This window comes from Lepidochelys kempii, chromosome 3, assembly GCF_965140265.1.
Source record: "Lepidochelys kempii isolate rLepKem1 chromosome 3, rLepKem1.hap2, whole genome shotgun sequence".
NCBI lineage: Eukaryota > Metazoa > Chordata > Testudines > Cheloniidae > Lepidochelys > Lepidochelys kempii.
Window position 1 is genome coordinate 145,068,954 of NC_133258.1, and position 25,884 is coordinate 145,094,837.

Consider the following 25,884-nt stretch of genomic DNA (forward strand, 5'->3'; position numbering starts at 1 on the left):
CATAACAGATTGAGGTAGAACATCCAAGCCATCAAAGACAGGTTGCTTTATCAAAACAGGTATTGATACTATGACCTTTCGCAAACGGTACAGTTGCCACGTGACTGCACATGCTGTTTGCTCCTCCCCTGAACAGCATATTGTTCCAGTCACTGTTAACCATGTTGTTTTCCAAGTTTCCATATCCCCAAACAACAAAAATGTAACAGCATGCATAATCTGAAAGATATGAGTATGCTATGCCATTTGACATTCAAATCTTCATGTGGTGCATTTTTAATTCTATCAAATGAAGATGGAAAATGGCAGTTTGTAGAGGGGGAAAGGAAACTGTCCTTTTGGCCCATCACTTTCAATGGCTGGCAAGGACCAATCTGTAAAAGCATTCACAATTGCTCAAATGATAAAACTGAATCTTGAAAACAACTTTTATCAGATGGGAATATCAAATTTATTGCAGCAGGAAGACAGCTTTGGCCTGCTCCATTGTTGACCTGTTCATCTCCAGTGCCCTTGGTTTTGCGTCTTTCAAGTTCATTGATAGCATCTTTGGATATTTTTCTTTCTTTTCTTTTTTTGGTTGTCACATCATCTATGGGATCTTTGGCGTCATAGCTCATCTTCCACTGTGCTGGTTTCAAGCAAATTTCTCTGGAAATATATACTATAGGTGCAACTTCAGTGGACTGCACAAATTGTTTTCCTCACAAACCTTGACACAATAACAGATTCGTGCTTGCTGAATTGAGAGGCAGCTCTTGACTTTCTACTTCAGACTGCAGGAGTTGATTAGGAAGTTTACAAAACGATAGTTTCTGGTCTTTGGAGGCAGTTTGTAATAAATCTTTCTTTTCTTTTCTTCTAAAACTAGACTTGTATTTGATTGTTTTCATTTTCAGATATCTTCCAGTATGAGAATAACTAAGTTGGAAGTATAGGCCTAAATAAAGTATATTTTTGTGCTGCTTCATATATCCTACAGTTGTGAGGATAATCCTAAAAAAAGTTGAATATAAAAGAGATAGGCAGAACTAGATTGCGGCTGGCTGGGGAGAGTGCTGTGGGGCTGGGAAGAGGCCACAGCAGGTAGACACACATCTCTCAGTGTCCCACAGCAAGAGCAGGCTATGGAAACAAGCTACAATTGCCGACAGAAGTGCCTTCAGCACTGGAGCATGCCCAGTGGCTGTGACCGCTGCAGGATGGGTTAGGAAACTTCTACTGCCACCAGCCAGTGTTGGGCATGCTCAAATGCTGTAGGATTTTGTAAAGGCATTGCAGGAAAGGTAGGTGTAGGTCCCCTGGAACGCCTATAAAAGTGGAGGCTGATGGCCAGGGGCTGTGTTAGACACATGCAACCCCTGCAATTGCTTCAGCGCTGAGGCAGCCAGGAAGCCCCTTGCCAGGGTGACTGACTCAGTTACTTGGGAGGGTGGGGACCCAGAATCGAGTGGGGTCAGATGTTAATGGAATTTCTGGTGCAGCTGCTCAGAGTCCCATGCACTTGAAGGCTGAGGGCTGCTCAACCATACAACATATGACCAGTGGAGGTTGCTGCCATTATTTGTGGCGTAGTGGAACCTCTAGGAAGAAAAGTGTGCTGGTCCCTAGTGCCCACATTTGAATTTGCCCAGGGAGAGTGCCTCTAAAATGATGGCTCTACTATGAATTCTGATTGACGGGACCACCAATGGCAGACCATTTTGGTCAGAGGCCCCTCCTCCCTTCCCATTGTCTGGGCGAATTCAAATACTGACAGCAGGAACCAGCATGATGCCCTTCTTAGAGCCTGACTCCTGTTTGGAGGGGGAAAAAAACATTTCTTTTGCATTAATCAGATACCAATGGAATGATAATTATGAATGAAATATAATGCTCTAAGAATTTCAAGCTCCCTACAGCTTAGTGTATGGCCATATCTGGTGCCTTGCCCATCTGACTGGGAGCTTAAATTCACATTTTTTACTTTCAGTGGTACCGGTGTGCTCAGACTCTAATTATAGGATTCTCACATTTTACCACCATCAGCTGTTGTTCAATCTCAGGCCTAGGGGTTTTTATCTAGTGATAGAAATCTTCAAAAGTTCCTATGTGAGTATGATTTGCATAAGGCTCCAAAAGTTCAGATTCCTGTCCAAACTTCTCAAGTCTGCAAAGGTAGGATAAGAAATCTCTTAGGAAGAGACACTCCCGATTCGCACTGTGGTCAAAAACTAGAAATGAAAAACACTGCAGCACCTCAAAAAATCTGTCATGGATGTGCCGATTCATTCTATTAACACGTGAGTTTTTTTTCCTGTGAGCTCTCCAAAAGGGAAATAAATCAACATTTATGACTGCAAGAGTATGTCAGCTTCTGTCATGGCCTCCTTTGCTGCTGGCATCAGAAATAAGTATCTAGACTGAAATTCTGGCTGTATTGAAGTAAATGGCAAAACTCCCATTTACCTGAAAAGATTCCAGGAGTGAAATCCTGGCCCCATTCATCAAACTCAAATTAGTTTACTTGCTATAGCACTCTCTATTAGCATATTTCAAGTCTTTATTACGCATACCTCTTCCATAAGAAGAGGATTCAGGATGCTAGGACTTCGGAGGGCTAAGGGGTAGTGCGCAGAACTACCTCCTCATCCCCATCCCTCTCCCTCTCCTCGCCACCAGTATGCTACCTCTGAATGCAATGTGACAGTGTTATTTTGTTTTCTTTTCTAGTGCACTTTACTGAACCTGCTGATTTTGTTGTTCTTGCCATGAAGGCATCAATCATTGCAGCCTTCTTTGGTAAGTAAGTATAGACTACACAAATACACATACAAACATTGTCTAGGACTGGGTCAATGACTTTGGGAAAGCGTCCATGTCATATGAACAATGCAGATCTGAATGATGCAGACATTTTGGGTTCCGTAGTGAAAGCCAGAAATGTTTGCTAAGAAAGGCACTCTCCTGGGGAAAGAGGTATCTGAGATCTGGACAAAATTACAACGTCATGGAAAAACTTTCAAAGATGACTGAAAGACCTGGAAGGGACACTTTCGTTCTCCAATCCAAGTCAATGGCTAGCGGCTTCCTGTGTTTATTTAGGTCTGCCACAGGTAGTTGGGCTCCCAGTAGAAGATGCAGGAGGACCTTGAGCAGCTATATTCAATCCTGGTTACCCCAGTTTCTTGATTTCCCCACCCAAAAAAATTACATTAATCACATGGACTGATCATTAGACTGCACATGGGCTGCAATAATTACAGTAGACTAGACGATTATGCCATGTCTAAATCTTAAAAGCCTCCTCCAAGGAAGAACAATGTGTATTTCATGCTGCGAAGATCTTCTTTTATGGGTTTTTTTTCCTGAGTCCAAAGAGGATGCAGGACCTTTCACATGATCAAGATGATATTCAGGGAAAAGGGCTGGAAATATACCTTGCTATCATGTTTAGGATGTTATGCAGGAGAGACCTGCTCCTTTAGAGAGCGCGTAGCAGCTCCAAGACCTTACACGAACAATCTGGGTTTGGCTGAATGGATCAAACATGATTTTTTTTTGGTGTGTTTTAGTTACAAGTTTCTCTTTAATAGAATCCGCCCATCATCTTGCCTAGCTGCATCCTCCATCACTAACTGTGGTACTCCATCACTAAGTGGGAACTGTCAAGGATGGTTGGATACTCCGGGTTAGCTATATTTTCCCCTTCATTTTAATCTGCTCAGTTCAGTCTGCCACAAGGCAAGAGACCAAGGGCTTGATTATTTTCTCTAGACCAAGGTCTGCCCTAATACTACATGTAACCCAGCTGAATTCACTGACATGACATGAGGGGTCAGTCAGGGCAGAATTTGGTCCTTTCTTTTTGATGGGTTCTATTTTTAAAAAATGGAAGAGCCTTTTGTCCCCAATTGTGCCTCCCATTGTCCCCACTGACAATTCCACTTCTCTCAAGTAACAGAGTTACCAAGCTTTGTTTGGAATGCCTGCCATTTGAAGTAAGTGGCTCTCATACTCAATTTACATAGTGTGGCATGGAGGCAGGGCACTGCTCCCTCCTTTGAACAAGTTCCAAGAGCTATTAAGTCCATGCACTTGCTGGAAGAAATCTGTAGCAATTTAGGGATGGGAAGGGAGGAATAAGATTGCTATGGCACACTCCAGTCAGGATTAAATTTAAACATATTATTATAGTGTCCGTTCACACAGCATGGGGAATTCTAATCCTCTCTAAAGTAGAAGAGGAGTTAAACTGAATGTTATGTATTAGGTTATTGAAGAAAGAGTGGAAAATGTTCTCACTGTCAGTGCGTAATGTGGAGTTCTGACTGCAGTGCCCAGAAAAGTGGGACAGTTCCTCTACAACTGGGAGCAGATTCTTCATCCCACATAAGCTAAATTCTGATGCAGTGGAGTGGGGGGAGGGAAGAGAATACTGCAGGGAGCTGGTTGCTGCTCCCTGATCTTCAGCCATCCAGCCCCATGTAAATTAAAGCTGGACATGCAGCCTCCTGAATCCATCCCTGAAATGAAAAGGATTAGACATGATCCACAGTCTAAGCAGATTTATACCCAACCCACAAGCAATATTACCTCCTCTGCAAGAACTTCTCAAAAGGGAAGGTACCTGATACAGAAGCAAAACACAAGATAAGCACCCACCAGAGAAGCAACCGTCCTTGACAGTTCCCACTTAGGGCAGTACCACAGTTAGTGATGGAAAATCCACCTAGGCAAGATGGTGGGTGGATTCTATCAAAGAGAAACTTGTAACTAAAACACACCAAAAAAAAATCATGTTTGATCCATTCAGCCAAACCCAGATTGTTTGTGTAAGGTCTTGGAGCCGCTACGCGTTCTCTAAAGGATCTATATGTACCTTAAATAAAAAAAACTAAGTGCAGATATCAAAGCCTATGGATTAGGGGACCTATTAGACGAAATTACTAAACATGCATTTCTAAACTCTACATACAGAAGACAGGTTTCAGAGTAACAGTCGTGTTAGTCTGTATTCGCAAAAAGAAAAGGAGTACTTGTGGCACCTTAGAGACTAACCAATTTATTTGAGCATGAGCTTTCATGAGCTACAGCTCACTTCATCGGATGAGTCTCAGGTAGCCCTGTGTAACAACAGGAGAGGTGTGGATTGCACAGAATTTGGAAATAAATATCTAGCTATATGCTCCCCTTCACTGTGAAATAAAGACAAAGGCAAAACTTCAACAGACCTGTGGAAAATGGGGAATGAGGCCACATGGAGGGGAAGGCTACATGTCATGCTACTCTTCATAATGTGCAGCTACATGCAATGAGCATCCTACAGTACATGACAAAATCTTCAAGTGGCTCCATGTAGCATAATTCCCATCTAAAGACTTGCAGTTTACAAAACAATGCACACTGTAAGTTACTGCTGTGCAGAGCAGCAGTTTATGTCCCTGCTAGCATCATGGTGACTCTTCCTGTCTACATGCACACAGTCACAGTGGGTTACCACTGACTGGATGAGGCATGAAGCACCACACTGCCATTGCTGGGGAAGGATGTGGATGAGAAGTTGCAACAAGTGTATGTCCAGCAATCCACTAAATATTTCTGTGGAGCCTTGGACTCAGTGTATTCAACAGATCGTGCCCCCCAGCCCAATCAGATCCACAGCACTGTCAGGTCTGCCCCAGGCAGGGGAGAAGAGCATGAATCTGTGCGTTTAAACACAGTCAAGGATCTTGAAAAGCACATTCAACTTCTGTGTATTTCTAGCCACAAAAGGCAAGGAACAAGGTCCTAAATCAGACTGTGAACAACTGCAAATACATATGGGACTCAGGAGGGTGAGCATGTTTGTGATCACTTTAGATAAGCTATTACCAGCAGGAGAGTAGGGTGGGAGGAGGTATTTTTTCATGCTTTGTGTGTATATAAAAAAATCTTCTACACTTTCCACAGTATGCATCCAATGAAGTGAGCTGTAGCTCACGAAAGCTTATGCTCAAATAAATTTGTTAGTCTCTAAGGTGCCACAAGTACTCCTTTTCTTTTTGCGAATACAGACTAACACGGCTGTTACTCTTAAACATGTTTCTAATGCAGGTTAATGCACAATATAGTACCTATAACAAGTCCAGAAAATTTAACATTTTTGTATGACCATTAATTAGCAGACAGCCCTATAATGGTAAGTGAGATCTACCTGTCACCACCATATAGTTAACTCCCACATTAAAAAAAAAAAAAGCATTGAAATAGTTAAACTATAAACCTCAGCCTCTGGTGATACATTAACTGTAGGAGAATAGTAATTGCCAAACCAAATCAGGTCAGTGGTCCATCTAGTCTAGCAGCCTGTCTCCATCCGAGCCCAATACCACCTGCTTGGGCACTAAAACTTTCATCTGTGCTGTGTTAAGGAATAACCTGCGTATAGGGGAAGTTTCTTCCTAGCCAACCCCTCCCTAATCCCTCAGTTAATTGTTGGTTTGTGCAGCCATAAGGCATGAGGTTTTCTATCCCTAACGTTATTTAGTCTATTTTATATACTAGTGGGTGCTCTCATTACTCATGAAAATGTCTAATCCTTTCTTGAGCCTGTTAAGCTCTTGGACTCAATTGCATCTTTTGGTAGTGAATTCCTGCAAGTTAATTATGTATTGTGTGAAAATGTAAGTGTTCCAACAGCCAGTCAATCTCTACTTCCCTACAAACAAACAAACACACACCACTGAAATATATCTTTTCAAACAGAATTCTACTTGTTTCTGGAAAAATGTTAATTTCATTTTTTAAAACAGGTTGATTAATAATAAATCTGAGCTGCAGAAAATCCAGGCACAGAAGCATGTGCTGAAAGATGCTGGCAGTTGCCTGTTTACCTGACATTGTATTTTCTTTGTCTTAGCTTTGTTTCTGACTTGTACATATGCAACTAAAGAAGCTACAAAGAAGAACAAAAAGGCTAAACTATGTAAGTAGTCTTAGCAGCATGCCTAATTGCTTCAAACAGGAATGTCCAGAAAAACAAACAAACGGAGTGAAGCTATGGCTATCTTCCATCAACTCCTTGGCGCTTCTGTTAGGAACCATCAGGAAGATACAACAATACACAGCCCCTTTGTGTAAAACATATGCATCACATAATGAAATGTATATATCAAGTGAAATATATCTAATACAGCATATGGCATACTACATATAAATAAATACTCAGATACCATAGTGAAGAGCCTGGTACAAAAGCCTAGGTAAGAGACATAAATATGTTGAAATACACACACTGGAAGGTGAAACCTGTGCATCTTAACCATTGGAAGGGGACAAGGACTTCTAGCTATAGGACTTCTAGCTACAGTCCCAAAAGGACTTTTCTGTGCATTCAGTTTTGCTGCATTGGGTGAAATTCAAGCCTGCCACTAGGTTGTATAATCTAATTGGTGAAGATAAAACAGAGCTTAAGTTTATATTTATATCCCTTGTTTGCTGTGCATAGCAGTCAAACATTTTTAATGGTTTACGGCAAGATCATAGCATTTTGCCACAGCCTTGCCTTGGCGGGTGAAACAGAACCATATTACCACAAGGGGAACACTGGCAGGCATTCTGCCTCAGGGATGCATACAACTCCCAGATCTCTCTTCTGCCCCTTTCCCCCATTGTATGACCACAATCTATCCCATAGTGATTAGAATCTTTTAGATTACACTGGAGATTTCCTTGAGGGTCAGAAATGGCCATTGACTTCCTCAATCCATCTTTTGTTACAACCTTACCCTTGTCATGTATTTATGATGTTACTTGCAAACACCTCTTGTGCCCTGAAGGCATTCACCCATATGCTTAAAGAGGACACTGTTGTGAGTTACATGGTTACAGAACTATTGGAGTATTAAATCTAACTTTTCAGTTTTTTTGCATTCACAGATGTACCTGAGATAGACTGCGATATCAAAGCAGGGAAGATAATCAATCCAGAATTCATTGCAAAATGTCCACCGGGATGTCAAGACATAAAATACCGTGTTTATGGCACCGACATTTATGCTTCTTTTTCCAGTGTGTGCGGTGCTGCTATTCACAGGTCAGCAGCTTTAAACTACTGAGACACTGCAATACAGAATTATAATTCCAGTGTAGGGGGTCATTGGCTTTGCCCTAAACCCTGCCTGGTCTTTGCAGATTGGATTGTAGGCCACAATTCTTATAAAAAAAGAGTATAAGAGAGAGACAGTATTTGATGTGACGGGTCCAATCTGAGAGCGCTTGGCACCCAAAACGTCTACTGAAATCATTTGTTGTTCCCAGCTCTGCCACTGGCCTGCGGGGTGACCTTGAGCAAGGCACTTCACCTCTGTGCCTGTTTCCCCATCTCTAAAGTAGGAATAATGACACTTTGTTGCAGGGGGATTTGAGATCTACTGATGAAAAGCGCTGTAAGATCTACATGTTAGTTATTACTGAGTGTGCTCAGCACCTTACAGGAGGTGCTCAGACTTTTCCAGATCACTCATTTATGGATAGCAAATGACTGTTGTCGCACTATTTTATACCATCACACGTGTTCATGGTGTCACATAAATAATAATCTCACTAATAATATGTAGGCACCATAGGTTATCATGTCTCTTGGTAGGACTCTTTTTAGTGATCCAGTTTAAGCTAGAAAAAGACCCTGAAAACATCCATTGAAAGCATCTGCTACAAACCAGGGGCACAGGTAGCCTCCCGGATCAATGGGTACACTATACATAATTGCCAAGGGGGCTCCAACCACCTGAAGCATGACCCTCTACCCCAGCACCACAATCCTAATCCCAACCCAGTGTGGAAGGGAGGGCTGCGGGAGTAGTAGTGGGACGGGAGAGCAAGTCCACCCACTCTCATCCTGTAGTGGTAGCTCCTGTCCCATGGGCTGGGCTCAGCTCCACAAATTGTGACCGGGCGCTCAGGTTCAGCCCAGCTGCTCATGACTCCCGCTCCCCGTTTCCCCTCCTCACCAGGCTGGGAGGAATGTACATTTGGCTGTTTTTGCACTCTGGGGTACAACTGAACCCAACCCACACTAAAGCCATCCATGCTCCAAATACTGAGTGACATAAACATGGCACAGAAAAAACAGAATTGGTGAAAAGGTACTTTACAAACTGCCACACCAAACTGCAAGCAATTCACTGGTGGAGTATAACGTAAACTGAGAGAGACACACTGTGTGGATAAAAATCCTATGCATCTCTTTATTGTACCAGCTAGCTTTTATGTATATAGACCACTGCCATCTGCTGGCTGAAGTCATCTGCATTCAGGTGTTTGTTATTGAATTGTCAAGTGACTAGCTTACAAAAAACAAATTCTTCCTTCAAAATACTTGTGTACAATTCCCATTGACTAAAATGGGAATTGTGCATGAATATCTAGGGGCAGACAGGTTTGAATTGTTTTTGACACAAACACAACATAGGTTTCAGAGTAACAGCCGTGTTAGTCTGTATTCGCAAAAAGAAAAGGAGTACTTGTGGCACCTTAGAGACTAACCAATTTATTTGAGCATGAGCTTTCGTGAGCTACAGCTCACTTCATCGGATTCCACGGTATGCATCCGATGAAGTGAGCTGTAGCTCACAAAAGCTCATGCTCAAATAAATTGGTTAGTCTCTAAGGTGCCACAAGTACTCCTTTTCTTTTTGCAAACACAACATACTGATCGAGAATGTAGTTTCTCCTGTTGCTTAAGTGGTAGAGGCCTATATTTTTGGAGCAGAAGGTCTCAGTTTTCTCTAGGTGCCATTTGTGTTTGGATTTGTTGACTATTCTGAAGTGTGTATGAAAGCTGTGAGTTTCCTTTCCTTCTATTGCCAGCAACAACTGAAATTATTCAAAGAGAATTGTAAAGCTCTAAGTTACTTTTCACCATTTTATGTTTCTCATTCCACTTAGCTTACACACTATAACTAGACTTCTCTGTTTACAGTAGCAGTCCCTTCTTGGTTTTCAAACCAATGCTTCAGTGTCTGGGTTGCAGAAGCTGACACGTCTTACACATTAGGATTCATATAATGTCATCACACATGGTAAACACTTTGTAGCATTCAGCACACACACAAGCTGCCATGTTTTCCACTGATTTTAGTGGTGTTTCTTTTGATTTACATCAGGGTGAGATCAGAATCAGGCACAACCAGATACAGGTGATACATGACTGATTTCTTTCGAACAGGGAAAATTCTAAGTTCTGTGAAATAAAGGGGGAAATTACCCTCCTATTTGTCAAAATTTAGTTTAGATTCTTGGGCCCTGAATCTCGTCCTACTTACATATCCATAAATCACAACTCTCAGAGTTAATGTACGTACCATGGTATAAAGGCAGTGAGATCTGACTCAAGCTCTAGAGTCCAGAATGTTAGAAGTTTTATGCTAAATCCTGCCTGACTTAAAAATCCAACTGGAGTCAACACGGTTGCACAAAGTAACTCAGGAAAGAGTTCTGCCCTTTTTTTCCTATAATTCTAGGGCTGGTACTTCAGGAGCCAGGGACATGTCTGACCGGCAGTGCCGGTTCAGAACAATGCCATCAGACACAATTAACTTCAGCCACATACTGACAATTGAGTCAGGTTAAAATACAAGACCCCTACGACAGCTGTAAGTGCACAAACACTTCTTAGCCGCAGACTTCTTCAAGTGGCACCAAGGACTGTTGTAACCTCAACCATGTCATTTAAAATGAGAGAGAACACTTTCCTAACTCTTGTATAGTTGAACATTTTCTAAGTTTTTCTGCCTCATTTCTGATATCATTTAACACTTCCCGACCCCCTTTTGTAGTGGTACTATTGACAACTCAGGAGGGAAGATCCTTGTTCAGAAAGTTGCTGGACAATCTGGTTACAGAGGGAGCTTCTCCAGTGGAATCCGATCCTTGTCCCTACCACGCTGGAGGGAGTCCTTCATTGTTTCAGGTACTACCCTCCTTCCTCCCACAAAAAAAAAAAAAATCTACAGAGCTAATTCAGTTATTATGTTATACTACCACACTTCAAAGTGACAGGTACTCTATGCAAAGGACCTGGCCAGTTGAATGCATGACCAAAGCCCCATCACCCTGTTGTGTTGTTAAAAGCCCATCCAAATAAATGGTCACTCAGAGTAGACTGTATACCTTCATAATTTGATACCTCTGCTTTCTTACATGCTTTGATGTGCAGTGAAATAGATAACTGTGTTGACACAAAGTATCATCTGGGGCATCTGAGTTAGCACCCATTTAAATAGATGGGGTGGTTCACATCTCAGAGCTATTGTCTGCCTGAATTTGCAGAGAGCCTGAAACATCTGTTTCAGTTAAACTCACTCCATGCTTTGAAGCTTTTCTTCTTAACCATAAACAGCAAAAAACATTTTGTTGCAGTTATTGGCCACAGCAGGCAGTGCCAAGGCTCTTTATTAAAAGAAATACATATCCTAATTAAAAAAGATTACCAGTCCCATATCTCAAACCGTATTCAGTGAATGCTCTTCAAGTGACTCTGATGAGGCAGCATCCTGTCTTAAGTGACCATTTCAGCGTATCCTAAATGTATTAATTACAGTTCTGCTCCACCTCTAGGTAGCAGCCGATTTGTGTTGGTCCATTAAATTCTTTCCTAAGTCAGATTTTGTTGTCCTGAATTCCTCCCCACCTCCATACCAACACTCTACAACAACTTACACTAACTTAGGGCTTGTCTTTCCACCCCTCTGGGCACATGCTACACTGTAAATTGTAGAATGCTCTGAAGTGTTACGCTCTCACTGCCCCATGTAGATCCTACTGACACACTCCAATCTAAAAGGTTCCTAGTGCACGTTGATGTAGTCCTGTTTCAAACAGAACCACATTAACATACACTAGGAATCTGTGAGAGCATGACACTTCAGAGCGCTCTACTGTTTACAGTGTGACACGTGCCCCAGAGGGGTGTAAAGACAAGCCCTGAGAGTCCCAGGACAAATTCAGAGGTGATGTGTAAATTAAGTCCCCTTACACTCACCTCTACCAATGCACAGAGAAGTCTAAGTTAGTACAGGAGGTGCTAACTTACGTTGTTTTATGTTGCTTCTGTATTAAACCTCCTGTCACATAGGCGTGCGATGGTGTGCACATTTCCACTGCTTGGCTAAGACAAGTAACCAGCTACTATTAGTTAACTACGAGTATTTCAGGCATACCTTGTGGAAAGATCAACACAGCACAAATGTATGAACAGCCATTCCCGAGAAATTCAAGTGAAGAAATATTTTTTCCTGTGAACAGCAAATAAGGGGTAGGAATATGATCAAACTGAGCTGTCATTTGGAATTTGAATGAATGTTTGTGGATGCTCTTTTTGCGGCTTTCTAACAGCCCAGCCCTGGCTCACATTTTAGGAGGATTTACTTTGGATAGTTGGGAATTTCTGGTCATGGCCGAATTGCCTCTGGTACTTGCTTTCTTCTAACAACCAGCAAATTCTAACTTTGGGCTGTAAAGGGAAAATAGGATTTCTTACCTGAATTGCTGCTCAGCTTCTACCCAGTGAGCTTTGGAGTCTCTCACAACAACACCTTCTGGTTACATTAACTCCATGGAACAGAGGGTGCAGAAGAAAGTTACAAACCTACGTAACAGAGATGAGAAGACTAGGTTCAACCCAGACTGGGTACACATAGGAATGATAACATTCAAATACCTGGAATGAGGCCCCCAACCTGCCTGTGCTTAATTGTACGCACTGTGAGTAGCCTTTCTGAAATCAGAGTTTAAGGCCAGATGGGACTACATCACAAGCCACTAAACTCCACTCAGTTACCTCTGCGTTGAATCCAATAACCTGGTTGGACTAAAGTATTACTGCAGTTCAGAGATTAAACTATAGCATGCCATGGGCAGAGAATAGGAGGGACTGAGGTACACCAATGCCCGAGGCCCCTGCAATGGCAGGGAATTGATTGGGAGAGTCAATGGGAGTAATCATAGTAGCTCATGCAGAAAGAGAGTTGTATTTAAAGGGAAGGGAGTCCTTACTGGGCCTTCTGAAACATGTGGTTTTCTTTGTGAGGAATTTAAAGGCTAAAAGATGGAGACCCATAACTCTTCATCTAGTTCTGCTTTAGTTGGCCTGTGGTTGGATGCAGACAAACCCCACGGGCAAAAAAAAGTTTACATTTGTTTACAATTGTGAATTATTAATTATAAGAAAAGAGATGCATAAAGACTAGAAATACAAAACACCAGAAAAGCCAGCTGAGGCATCTGACTCCAAGACAACTTTGACACCCGAGCTGAGAAATTGTCTATACACCAGCCAAGTTAGTTGTCAGCATATCAAGAGCATACCTGGTATTGTATGGTGAAAGCGTGCTGACAGTTTGTTCCCAGATAGGAAACTTACCAGTTTAAATATCACAAACTATTGGGGTGAATAAGCATCTATACAAGAGACTGCAGAAGAGGAACAGTTAAGGGACCTGGCCTGTGAAGTGGTGTGACACAGGAGGAGTGGGGAACAAGCACAAGGCCTGGTCATCAGGATTGAAGTGGTGAGCAGACTAGGAGGTATGCAAATAGATTCGTATTCATTTTCAAGCTCCAAAATGTCTTGGCACTCATGTGAATGACTCCATTCAGGTTAATGGGAGTTTTGTGGCTACTAGGTAAAGAAAAGAGAGTCCCAAATGTCTGAGTGTGCTAGTGACAAGTAAGTGGTGAGAGGATGGGGAAAATTTCACCTATGCACCTATTTTTCAAACATCCATATGTTCAACAATACTCAGGTTTTCAACCCATCTTTAACAGCAACCCCATCTTTTAACGCATATTATGGTTATACAAACTCCGACAGATTTTGTGGCAGCTTTCTTGTCAGTGTAAGAGCAGCACGATTGCCAGACCAAGAATCAGCTCTCCATTTAGAGCAGCTCCCACGGATGCATGGAACACACATGGGACACAAACAGTTCTTTACCAAAGACGCCAGAGCTCACCGAGTAGCCAGCCACACTGAGCAATTTAGCGTTAGCTGCACATTTGCAGACATTATTTAAATTACAAATCAGATGTAGCATCAGATATTAAGACAAGAGCTGACTTTCACACCAGTTGTACATCAGTCTAACTTCCTCAACTTCAGTGAAGCGACTTCTGACTTATGGCAGTGTAAGTGAGCGCTGAAACTGACCCTCGCATCTTGCCATGTTTAGAAAGGGAACTTAAGCAAATTCACTTCATCATCTGGTGATTTTATTGGTTACAACAGCTCAGGCTTTCAAAGGAAATGGAATAAAGGGGCTGGAGTTGCTACGAAGAGATTGAACTGGGGAACAAAGGCAATGCTTCTCTGACTCAACTATTGTCCTTACATGAACTATAGATTCACCTATCCTTACACCGGCATAAACCCCAGCAGGGGCCCCTGGTTGTAGAAAATCCACTAGGGGATGAGGCTCTGGCAGAACAAGACTGCCACACAACTCAAAAAGTAAAGGCTGGCACCATCTGACGTGAGATGTTGCCTTGGTGATGCTGATCCAGTGCCTCTCCTCAGTAGCACCTACTGGCAGAGCTCTTATGGAAGTTAACGCTTAAGCAGAAACACCCCCTGTCATCCACACTGGTACATCACCTCTATGGCACAGTTGCAGGAGAAGGGGAGACAATTACTGTAGCTGGGGTAGGGAAATGCAATTCACATCCTTCTGTGCCAACTTTTCTGAATCTGGCCTATAGTATAGAGTGTCCTCTGGCTTCTCTAGTACTGTGAACGCAACAGCAGTAAAGCTACTACTGAAGAGAAGTCCTCATAGCCACCTGTGTCAATAGAAATGCCATGTGGTGTGGCACTAGAAAGGTCTGTGGTTTAGAGCATGACTGAACTATGCCTCATTTTCAAGGGAAGGTACCCTCATTTTAGATCCAGATATAACTACCATATGTCCCAGCACACACATGGGATTCTCACTGTTATTATTGTAAATGACACATTAGAAATGATATATCATGAAACAGAGGTTTAAAAAAAAGTCATGTCATTAAAGAAAGGGATCCCATGTCATTCATTTAGAGCTTCTTGCATTAGTACTTCACTTGTTCCCCTTATTTAGATATTGACGTGTTTAGTGAAATGATTTTTGGACATTATCATGGAATCAAGGAGAACTGAGGGAATTAGGGGGTTCATTACATTTGATGCAAATTTTGCCCTACGAGAACTTGAAATTCTTTGGATGTCAGTTTGTCATGTGGGTTATATTTTAGAATTAAACTGAGCTATTTACAGGACTGTTTTCCATTTCATTAAAAGGCTCCTAGGCCGTACAGTTCTGAATCTGATATATTCTTTTCTTTTGCAGAAGGCAAACCAAAGAAAGGTGTGACATACCCATCAACTCTTGAATATTCTTCCTCAAAAAGCTCACCTGCTAAAGCAGGCAAGTAATTACAGTTGATGTTCCGTCATATTTTATACATATGTTCCATATATATATGTATGTATGTATATTACATGAGGGCATGGTATAAGGTTTTTATTGGTATGAGTCAGAAATAATGCATCATCACTTGGTATTAACTCCCAAATTGGTGTTAATACTTTATACAAAACCATCACATGCTCTTCTCTAATATATGTGGCAACAATGCCAGAATTCTAGAACATTGTTATTTATTGCTATCTTTCCCCACAGACCTCTTTCCCCCAGTGTTGTTTCTTGCTTTAAGTCAAAGAATATGATTCTGTACCACTTGCATGAATGAGTTTTGGATTCCACCTGTGGTTAGGGGGTATATATTTCCCTTTTTGTCTGATGATATTTACTCATCCCTCTTTGGGTGATCAACTGCATGGATAATAATACATAAAAACCACAATAAGTATGTCAACTGACAACAGCCCCAGTCCTTTCAAAGAACTGCCAGCCTAGTGCAGTAATGGGCACCTTCCCTATGGACACCTTTCTAACCTGCACTCTATTCTACGTCCCTGGTATAAAATCAGTTGAAATCAATGGACAGCCTCCCATCAACTTCAATGAGCTTTGGATCGGGTCTTATACCAGTTAATCTCTGGTATATTGACTATTGTTAATATCTTTGTCACTAAAATGCAGTAGATATCTGCATCAGTGTAATGCACATAGGAGCCACTGGGGTTGTAATAGAGGGCAGATCTATTGTTGATAAGCATATAAAAACAGTACTGAATGGCCCCAGCCCTAATCAGACATCCTATTTGGCCATCACATGTGATTGACTGTGTGAGATGATGCCCTGGGTATACCCCTACCACTTTCTTATAGTGCGATGCACTTTTCTGTTAGTGATTCACAGCCTGCCAGTGTGATTTCTGAACCTTGATGAGGTTACCCACTACTATTTAGCAGTGCTACCATGTGGCTATTTTGTGGCTTCTCAATGAGTTCACGTGTTTATCGACATGTGGATTCTGGACACGCTCATGCTGGACAAATGTTTGTCGCTACTAACGTTACCCAATTGCACATTATTGCATGAAAGTAAAATATGGGGGTTGTTATCCTCAAAGTCATGGGCTGGTTTTTTTTGCACAATTACATAGTGACACTTGCATATTCTAGTTGCTTGTATTGCAAATATATAGCTCAAAATCCACGCACTTTGTTCTCAGCACATGTTCACAGCACAAAAATAAGACTTTGTTTCTATCATTTCATAGACTACCAGAGTTGGAAGAGACCTCAGGAGGTCATCTAGTCCAACTGCCTGCTTTTTATTGGATCAATGAAGTGGTCCTAGTTACAGAAATCTCACGGCACATGTACAAATTTAACACAAGTGACTCGTAGCCTAAATTTTAAGCTGTATTAAGGACCGGTTAGTTTACCCCTGGAACATTTTCAGCAGAGACTTTGCACCTACAAAGTGAGTTACATTCGCAAATCTAAGTATTTTCACCTCTCAGTGACTGACTTGCATTCATAGTCAAATATTTACAGGTGCAAGTGTTCAGGTTTGTGCCTGCAATTCAAACAGGCCAACCAAAAAAGAAAGAAAGCACAACCTTCCCAGGCATATATTATATGGGGACAAATCACACCCATGGAAGTGAGACCATGCTTTTGAAAATTTGTCTCCTTCCAGGAAAAGGAAAAGAAAACCAAAAGACTTACCCCAAATACACCCACTTATTGAGCCTCCTACCACAGCTGGGAACACCAGGGCAGGTGCCACCACAGCCATGGGATAGGACTTTAAAGCCTCAATGGACTGCAATCAGTCTAACTCAAAATACTATTTCTGCGATTGGTGCTCTGATCACATCTCAGACCAGAAATTAATCCGAGGAAGCCTCATCCAACCACTTCTCAATTACACGTACAATATGTGAGTGGCCTCGGCCATCAGCAAACCATGGATGGCAGAAAATGTATTGGCCATTGGTCTTCCATTAAACAGCATGAACTGGAAAAGATCCTGGCAAGTGATGTTGTGTGCTGTTGAGAGGAAAACTCCAAGATGACCAAAGGGATTAATAACAATTCCTGTATCAAACCCAGTCTTTGATTAATCTTCTGACATGTTTCTCCTCAGCCCAATTCCACATGAACCAGAGAGCCCTGACCCCTCCCCTCCCCAAAGAGCACTCTTCCCACCAGACATCCATGTTCCCAGCCAAACTGTGCCTATCAAAGGAGCACAGCTTGGCCATTGATTTGTCACATTAGGGTTTCTGTAAAGGATACAGGATCCATCTTCTAACAGAAGGTTACCTCTTCCTTATTCATAGATTCATAGATATTTAGGTCAGAAGGGACCATTATGATCATCTAGTCTGACCTCCTGCACAATGCAGGCCACAGAATTTCACCCACCACTCCTAAAAAAGACCTCACACCTATATCTGTGCTATTGAAGTCCTCAAGGAGCAGAGAATCCTCCAGCAAGTGACCCGTGCCCCATGCTACAGAGGAAGGCGAAAAACCTCCAGGGCCTTCCAATCTGCCCTGGAGGAAAATTCCTTCCCGACCCCAAATATGGCGATCAGCTAAACCCTGAGCATATGGGCAAGATTCATCAGCCAGATACTACAGAAAATTCTTTCCCCGGTAACTTGGATCTTACCCCATCTAAAAACCCATCACAGGCCATTGGGCCTATTTACCATGAATATTTAATTACCAAAACCATGTTATCCCATCATACCATCTCCTCCATAAACTTATCGAGTTTAATCTTAAAGCAAGATAGATCTTTTGCCCCCACTACTTCCCTCGGAAGGCCATTCCAAAACTTCACTCCTCTGATGGTTAGAAACCTTCGTCTAATTTCTAATCTAAATTTCCTAGTGGCCAGTTTATATCCATTTGTTCTTGTGTCCACATTGGTACTGAGTTTAAATAATTCCTCTCCCTCTCTGGTATTTATCCCTCTGATATATTTATAGAGAGCAATCATATCTCCCCTCAACCTTCTTTTAGTTAGGCTAAACAAGCCAAGCTCCCTGAGTCTCCTTTCATAAGACAAGTTTTCCATTCCTCGGATCATCCTAGTAGCCCTTCTCTGTACCTGTTCCAGTTTGAATTCATCCTTCTTAAACATGGGAGACCAGAACTGCACACAGTATTCCAGGCGAGGTCTCACCAGTGCCTTATATAACGGTACTAAAACCTCCTTATCCCTACTGGAAATACCTCTCCTGATGCATCCCAAGACGACATTAGCTTTTTTCACAGCCATATCACATTGGCAGCTCATAGTCATCCTATGATCAACCAATACCCCAAGGTCCTTTTCCTCCTCCGTTACTTCTAGTTGATGCGTCCCTAGCTTATAACTAAAATTCTTGTTATTAATCCCTAAATGCATGACCTTACACTTCTCACTATTAAATTTCATCCTATTCCTATTACTCCAGTTTACAAGGTCATCCAGATCCTCCTGTAGGGTATCCCTGTCCTTCTCTAAATTAGCAATACCTCCCAGCTTTGTATCATCTGCAAACTTTATTAGCACACTCCCACTTTTTGTGCCCAGGTCAGTAATAAAAAGATTAAATAAGATTGGTCCCAAAACTGATCCTTGAGGAACTCCACTGGTAACCTCCCTCCAACTTGACAGTTCACCTTTCAGTAGGACCCGTTGTAGTCTCCCCTTTAACCAATTCCCTATCCACCTTTCAATTTTCCTATTGATGCCCATCTTATCCAATTTAACTAATAATTCCCCATGTGGCACAGTATCAAACGCCTTACTAAAATCTAAGTAAATTAGATCCACTGCGTTTCCTTTATCTAAAAAATCTGTTACTCTCTCAAAGAAGGAGATCAGGTTGGTTTGGCACGATCTACCTTTTGTAAAACCATGTTGTATTTTGTCCCATTTACCATTGACTTCAATGTCCTTAACTACCTTCTCCTTCAAAATTTTTTCCAAGACCTTGCATACTACAGATGTCAAACTAACAGGCCTATAATTACTTGGATCACTTTTTTTCCCTTTCTTAAAAATAGGAACTATGTTAGCAATTCTCCAATCATACGGTACAACCCCTGAGTTTACAGATTCATTAAAAATTCTTGCTAATGGGCTTGCAATTTCTTGTGCCAATTCTTTTAATATTCTTGGATGAAGATTATCTGGGCCCCCCGATTTAGTCCCATTAAGCTGTTTGAGTTTCGCTTCTACCTCAGATATGGTGATGTCTACCTCCATATCCTCATTCCCATTTATCATGCTACCATTATCCCTAAGATCCTCTTTAGTCTTATTAAAGACTGAGGCAAAGTATTTGTTTAGATATTGGGCCATGCCTAGATTATCCTTGACCTCCACTCCATCCTCAGTTTTTAGCGGTCCCACTTCTTTCTTTGTTTTCTTCCTATTTATATGACTATAGAACCTTTTACTATTGGTTTTAATTCCCTTTGCAAGGTCCAACTCTACTTGACTTTTAGCCTGTCTCACTTTATCCCTACATATTCTGACCTCAATAAGGTAGCTTTCCTTACTGATCCCTCCCTTCTTCCACTCCCTATATGCTTTCTGCTTTTTCTTAATTACCTCTCTAAGATGCTTGCTCATCCAGCTTGGTCTACAACTCCTGCCTATGAATTTTTTCCCCTTTCTTGGGATGCAGGCTTCCGATAGCTTCTGCAGCTTTAATTTAAAATAATCCCAGGCCTCCTCTACCTTTAAACCCATAAATTCTTCAGTCCAATCCACTTCCCTAACTAATTTCCTTAATTTTTGAAAGTCAGCCCTTTTGAAATCAAAAACCCTAGTTGCAGATTTATTTTTGTTAATCCTTCCATTCAATTTGAACTGAATTAGCTCATGATCACTTGAGCCAAGATTATCCCCTACAACCATTTCCTCTATGAGGTCCTCATTACTCACCAAGACCAAATCTAAAATGGCATCCCCTCTAGTCGGTTCAGCAACTACTTGCTGAAGGAATCCATCAGCTATCACATCTAGGAAAATCTGAGCCCTATTATTATTACTAGCACTCGTCCTCCAGTCTATATCTGGGAAGTTAAAGTCTCCCATGATCACACAGTTTCCATTAGTATTTACTTTATTAAAAACATTAAAAAGGGCTCTATCCATATCCAAATTAGATCCCGGCGGTCTATAGCACACCCCAAGCACTATCCCAGGGGAGGCTCTAATAGTTTTCTTCCCCAATTTAATTGTTGCCCAGACAGACTCAGTCATATCCATTTCATCGCTTCTTATTTCTTTACATTCTATCTCATCATTGATATACAGTGCTACTCCACCACCTTTACTTTTATTTCGGTCTTTCCTAAACAGCACATACCCTTCAATACCTGTAGCCCAGTCATGACTACTATTCCACCAGGTCTCTGTTATACCTATAATATCTGGTTTCACTTCCTGCACCAGTAACTCTAGTTCCTCCATTTTGTTACCTAGGCTCCTTGCATTAGTGTACAAACATCTTAATTTTTGCTGAGAAGTGCCAGTTTTACTCCAATTTAAGACATTACAGCCACTTTACATGACTAGAAAATTGAACTCATTATCTCCAGCTGCTACTGGTTGGCTACCAGATAGTCAAAACACCCTCTTCACACATGGTTGTCTACCATTGTCCCAATGGCCCTAGAGACTCACGACACCTGATATATTCTCTTTTTGCTTTTTAATGCAACTGGCAGTGGCAGCGTCCCACCCCAAACCTGTGCAGAGCAATAAATGTCTCCCAAGTTGTAACTACTCACAGTTGGTACAAACAGACAACAGCTGCTGGTTTAAAAAAGAATCCAAATTAATGTGGAAGTTATAACTCTAGGGTCAGCTCTAAAATAAGACAGCACTGATGAAAAACAGAGAGAAAACTAAACACCAAAACCTCCAGTAGTCGCTCTGACTCATCAAAGCCCTTCAGCATGTGCTGAATTAAGTCAATCAGATCTATATACATGCTGAAGGGCTTTGCTGAATCAGGGTATTGGACAACCCTTCCATACTTGGGGTTAACGAAATTTAGGATGGAATGACCTGTGACTGCATTTTAATTAATGACTGAAATATAACATACAAACTAGTACTAACCAGCAACTCTACACACATTAAAGCTTTGGTCCTACTTTAAGTGGATGCAACTACTCATACGATCAAAGGCAAGCACATTCAAAAGTGTTTGCAGGAGCACGGTTTAAATGACTTTCAATAGCAATCAGGAGTCAGAAAAATCCCTTGCAGTTTGTGATCTTTCTGAGGGCATCAAGTTACTTGGAAGCAGAATCAACATAATGGTTTGTAAATTATCTGAATTTTGCTGTATTATTAGCCAAACCTCACATTTTTTGGTTCAGTTCAAAAGTCCTAGTGAAGCCCATAGGAGTTTTGTCAGAGTAAACGACTGCAGAATTTGGTGGGATAAGACTTGCGTCAAGGAAGTAATAGTGTACTCCTTTTCCAAAGTATACCATAGTCTAGAGCAGTGGTTCTCAACCAGGGGTACACAGAGGTCTTTCAGGGGTTACATCAACTCATCTAGATCAGTGTTTCGCAATGTGGGGGCTGTGAGCATCAGGGGGACACAAGCGCAGGGCTGGAGTTAGGGAGTGGCAAGCAGGGCAAATGCCTGGAGCCCCACACCACAGTGGGCCCCACAAAGCGAAGTTACATGCCTCAGCCCTGGGCAGCAGGGCTCGGGCTTCAGATTCCTGAAAAGGATATAGTAGTCTGGAAAGGTTGAGAACCACTGGTCTAGAGATACTAATTTATTTGTCCCTAGACAATCTAGTGATTGAGGCTCAGTAAATGGGAGAAACAAAATGGTTTTCTTTCTCCGAATGCTACATTTTGAAAGGTGCTTGTGTAGAGGCACTCACCTCTCGAGTGCCTCTTCGCTGTGGGTGCAGTTGCACAGTCCTTTGCTCACCCCGTTGCCTCCTGCAGGCTGCCAGCTGACCTTGTTGGGTCTTCACTGCCTTGGACACAAAGTCTACATGGAAGAGTCTAATTAATAAACCGTCTATTTGCTAGGGTCTTCAGCCCCAGTTCTGGGCCCTTCAAATTCAGCTGTTTTTTCAACCTCCCAAACAAGCTCCAGCCCTTGTTGGGGGTTTGACCTGTGGCCAGCCAGGGAGCACAGGCCTACCCACAACCAACAGGTCACCCCTCAAGGTACTTTGGCCAGAGAGGAGCCCCCCCTCTGGTCCAAGCCAGGAACTGATCTGCTAAGGACAGATTTCTCCGTCTATCTGGACCAGCATGACCCTGATTGGCTGTTAATAGCCCCTCAAGCCTTTGGAAGACCAGGTCTATAGTTTCCAAAATGGCCACTCCAGAAAGTCCTCTCTAGACAAATTCGGAAGACCCACCTTCTTTGTTATTTTCCTCTCAGCTTGCTGCTTCTTGGGGCAGGGTGTAGTAGAGCAGCTAGACCCCCCAGCAGACAGCTTCATAGGCCAAACACACCCCTTCATAGTGCTTTATTTTCTTTCATACAGAACCTAAAAAGTCGGCACAAGATATAAAGGCTACCAAGAATACAGACATCTCTAATGCATCAGAAAAATCACCTGAACAAGGTATGGGCTGTGGATCACAGCAAATCCTTAGACATGAATTAGCCCTTCAGTCTAAAAAGTCTGCAGTGGGTTACAAAAAGTAATTTGAATTTGTAATGTATACCAGTCTACCTCTCCTGCAGCCTCTATTCTGGATTCGCATAGCAAGAGAATGAGCCTCTGCTTCTGCAAACCATCACCAAAGAGCATGCCAAGATAAGGGAGGAGAGGGGAATGAGGATGCAAGGGCACCATCACAACCTAAGCTTTGCATGTAACATGGTATTGCTCTACTGCAGTGCAATATTAAGGCCTTCACTGTGGCTTTCAGCCACTCCTTTGCACTGGCAGGAGGTGGGCAGGAGCATTAGTGGCTGAACAGCGATTCTCAGAAGTACTGTAGCTCAGGTAGGCATAATGCTTCCAGGTCCACTGGATACGAACTCACAGCAGTGTCCACCACTACCCTCTTGCAGGGTGCAATGTGTTCTCCCCTTGGCCTGCACAGCAGGACAGACAGACCCATGTTTCCATCATCAGCACAGTCCTTCCTCGTCCCCACAGGGGTTTCTAATATTGTTGCCATCTTCAGATTTCCCTGGTTCTTGCATGCTGTGGGTACAAAGATCAAGAATATGCCTTTTCCCTGGCACCTGGGTACAAATGGCCCAATATCTAAACAAATACTTTGCCTCAGTCTTTAATAAGACTAAAGAGGATCTTAGGGATAATGGTAGCATGATAAATGGGAATGAGGATATGGAGGTAGACATCACCATATCTGAGGTAGAAGCGAAACTCAAACAGCTTAATGGGACTAAATCGGGGGGCCCAGATAATCTTCATCCAAGAATATTAAAAGAATTGGCACAAGAAATTGCAAGCCCATTAGCAAGAATTTTTAATGAATCTGTAAACTCAGGGGTTGTACCGTATGATTGGAGAATTGCTAACATAGTTCCTATTTTTAAGAAAGGGAAAAAAAGTGATCCAAGTAATTATAGGCCTGTTAGTTTGACATCTGTAGTATGCAAGGTCTTGGAAAAAATTTTGAAGGAGAAGGTAGTTAAGGACATTGAAGTCAATGGTAAATGGGACAAAATACAACATGGTTTTACAAAAGGTAGATCGTGCCAAACCAACCTGATCTCCTTCTTTGAGAGAGTAACAGATTTTTTAGATAAAGGAAACGCAGTGGATCTAATTTACTTAGATTTTAGTAAGGCGTTTGATACTGTGCCACATGGGGAATTATTAGTTAAATTGGATAAGATGGGCATCAATAGGAAAATTGAAAGGTGGATAGGGAATTGGTTAAAGGGGAGACTACAACGGGTCCTACTGAAAGGTGAACTGTCAAGTTGGAGGGAGGTTACCAGTGGAGTTCCTCAAGGATCAGTTTTGGGACCAATCTTATTTAATCTTTTTATTACTGACCTGGGCACAAAAAGTGGGAGTGTGCTAATAAAGTTTGCAGATGATACAAAGCTGGGAGGTATTGCTAATTTAGAGAAGGACAGGGATACCCTACAGGAGGATCTGGATGACCTTGTAAACTGGAGTAATAGGAATAGGATGAAATTTAATAGTGAGAAGTGTAAGGTCATGCATTTAGGGATTAATAACAAGAATTTTAGTTATAAGCTAGGGACGCATCAACTAGAAGTAACGGAAGAGGAAAAGGACCTTGGAGCATTGGTTGATCATAGGATGACTATGAGCTGCCAATGTGATATGGCTGTGAAAAAAGCTAATGTCGTCTTGGGATGCATCAGGAGAGGTATTTCCAGTAGGGATAAGGAGGTTTTAGTACCGTTATATAAGGCACTGGTGAGACCTCGCCTGGAATACTGTGTGCAGTTCTGGTCTCCCATGTTTAAGAAGGATGAATTCAAACTGGAACAGGTACAGAGAAGGGCTACTAGGATGATCCGAGGAATGGAAAACTTGTCTTATGAAAGGAGACTCAGGGAGCTTGGCTTGTTTAGCCTAACTAAAAGAAGGTTGAGGGGAGATATGATTGCTCTCTATAAATATATCAGAGGGATAAATACCAGAGAGGGAGAGGAATTATTTAAACTCAGTACCAATGTGGACACAAGAACAAATGGATATAAACTGGCCACTAGGAAATTTAGATTAGAAATTAGACGAAGGTTTCTAACCATCAGAGGAGTGAAGTTTTGGAATAGCCTTCCGAGGGAAGTAGTGGGGGCAAAAGATCTATCTTGCTTTAAGATTAAACTCGATAAGTTTATGGAGGAGATGGTATGATGGGATAACATGGTTTTGGTAATTAAATATTCATGGTAAATAGGCCCAATGGCCTGTGATGGGTTTTTAGATGGGGTAAGATCCAAGTTACCGGGGAAAGAATTTTCTGTAGTATCTGGCTGATGAATCTTGCCCATATGCTCAGGGTTTAGCTGATCGCCATATTTGGGGTCGGGAAGGAATTTTCCTCCAGGGCAGATTGGAAGGCCCTGGAGGTTTTTCGCCTTCCTCTGTAGCATGGGGCACGGGTCACTTGCTGGAGGATTCTCTGCTCCTTGAGGTCTTCAAACTACAATTTGAGGACTTCAATAGCACAGATATAGGTGTGAGGTCTTTTTTAGGAGTGGTGGGTGAAATTCTGTGGCCTGCATTGTGCAGGAGGTCAGACTAGATGATCATAATGGTCCCTTCTGACCTAAATATCTATGAATCTATGAAAGTTAGATGGGAGGACTTGTTGTGCGTGCTACCTTTTTCCCTTTAGCACATCTGTGCATGACAAGGCACAATTCAGCTCTAAGGAAATTGTTTCTGTTAATTTTTCCAATTCATCTGTTTTGGGTTTTTTTAGCTCTCTTTGTTACCCCTTTAAAACTGT

At 42.0% G+C, this 25,884-nt stretch overlaps 1 protein-coding gene and 1 long non-coding RNA gene across 4 annotated transcripts in view; one reads left to right on the forward strand and one right to left on the reverse strand.

The window, feature by feature from the left end:
- LOC140909329 (uncharacterized) overlaps positions 1-25,884 on the reverse strand; it is a 119,093-nt gene that overhangs the window by 89,977 nt on the left and 3,232 nt on the right. For 2 of the 3 annotated variants that reach the window (XR_012158178.1, XR_012158180.1), the window contains exon 2: positions 12,503-12,610. This is a non-coding gene — a long non-coding RNA (uncharacterized lncRNA). Of the gene's footprint in view, positions 1-12,502; positions 12,611-22,331; positions 22,445-22,823; positions 22,994-25,884 lie in introns of those variants that run through there. The other variant, XR_012158179.1, reaches the window with a different exon arrangement.
- VIT (vitrin) overlaps positions 2,751-25,884 on the forward strand; it is a 63,882-nt gene continuing 40,748 nt past the window's right edge. The window contains exons 1-6 of the mRNA XM_073338364.1: positions 2,751-2,781; positions 6,881-6,946; positions 7,900-8,056; positions 10,800-10,933; positions 15,342-15,419; positions 22,953-23,033. Coding sequence (XP_073194465.1) covers positions 2,751-2,781; positions 6,881-6,946; positions 7,900-8,056; positions 10,800-10,933; positions 15,342-15,419; positions 22,953-23,033 — 547 coding nt within the window. The remainder of the gene's footprint in view (positions 2,782-6,880; positions 6,947-7,899; positions 8,057-10,799; positions 10,934-15,341; positions 15,420-22,952; positions 23,034-25,884) is intronic.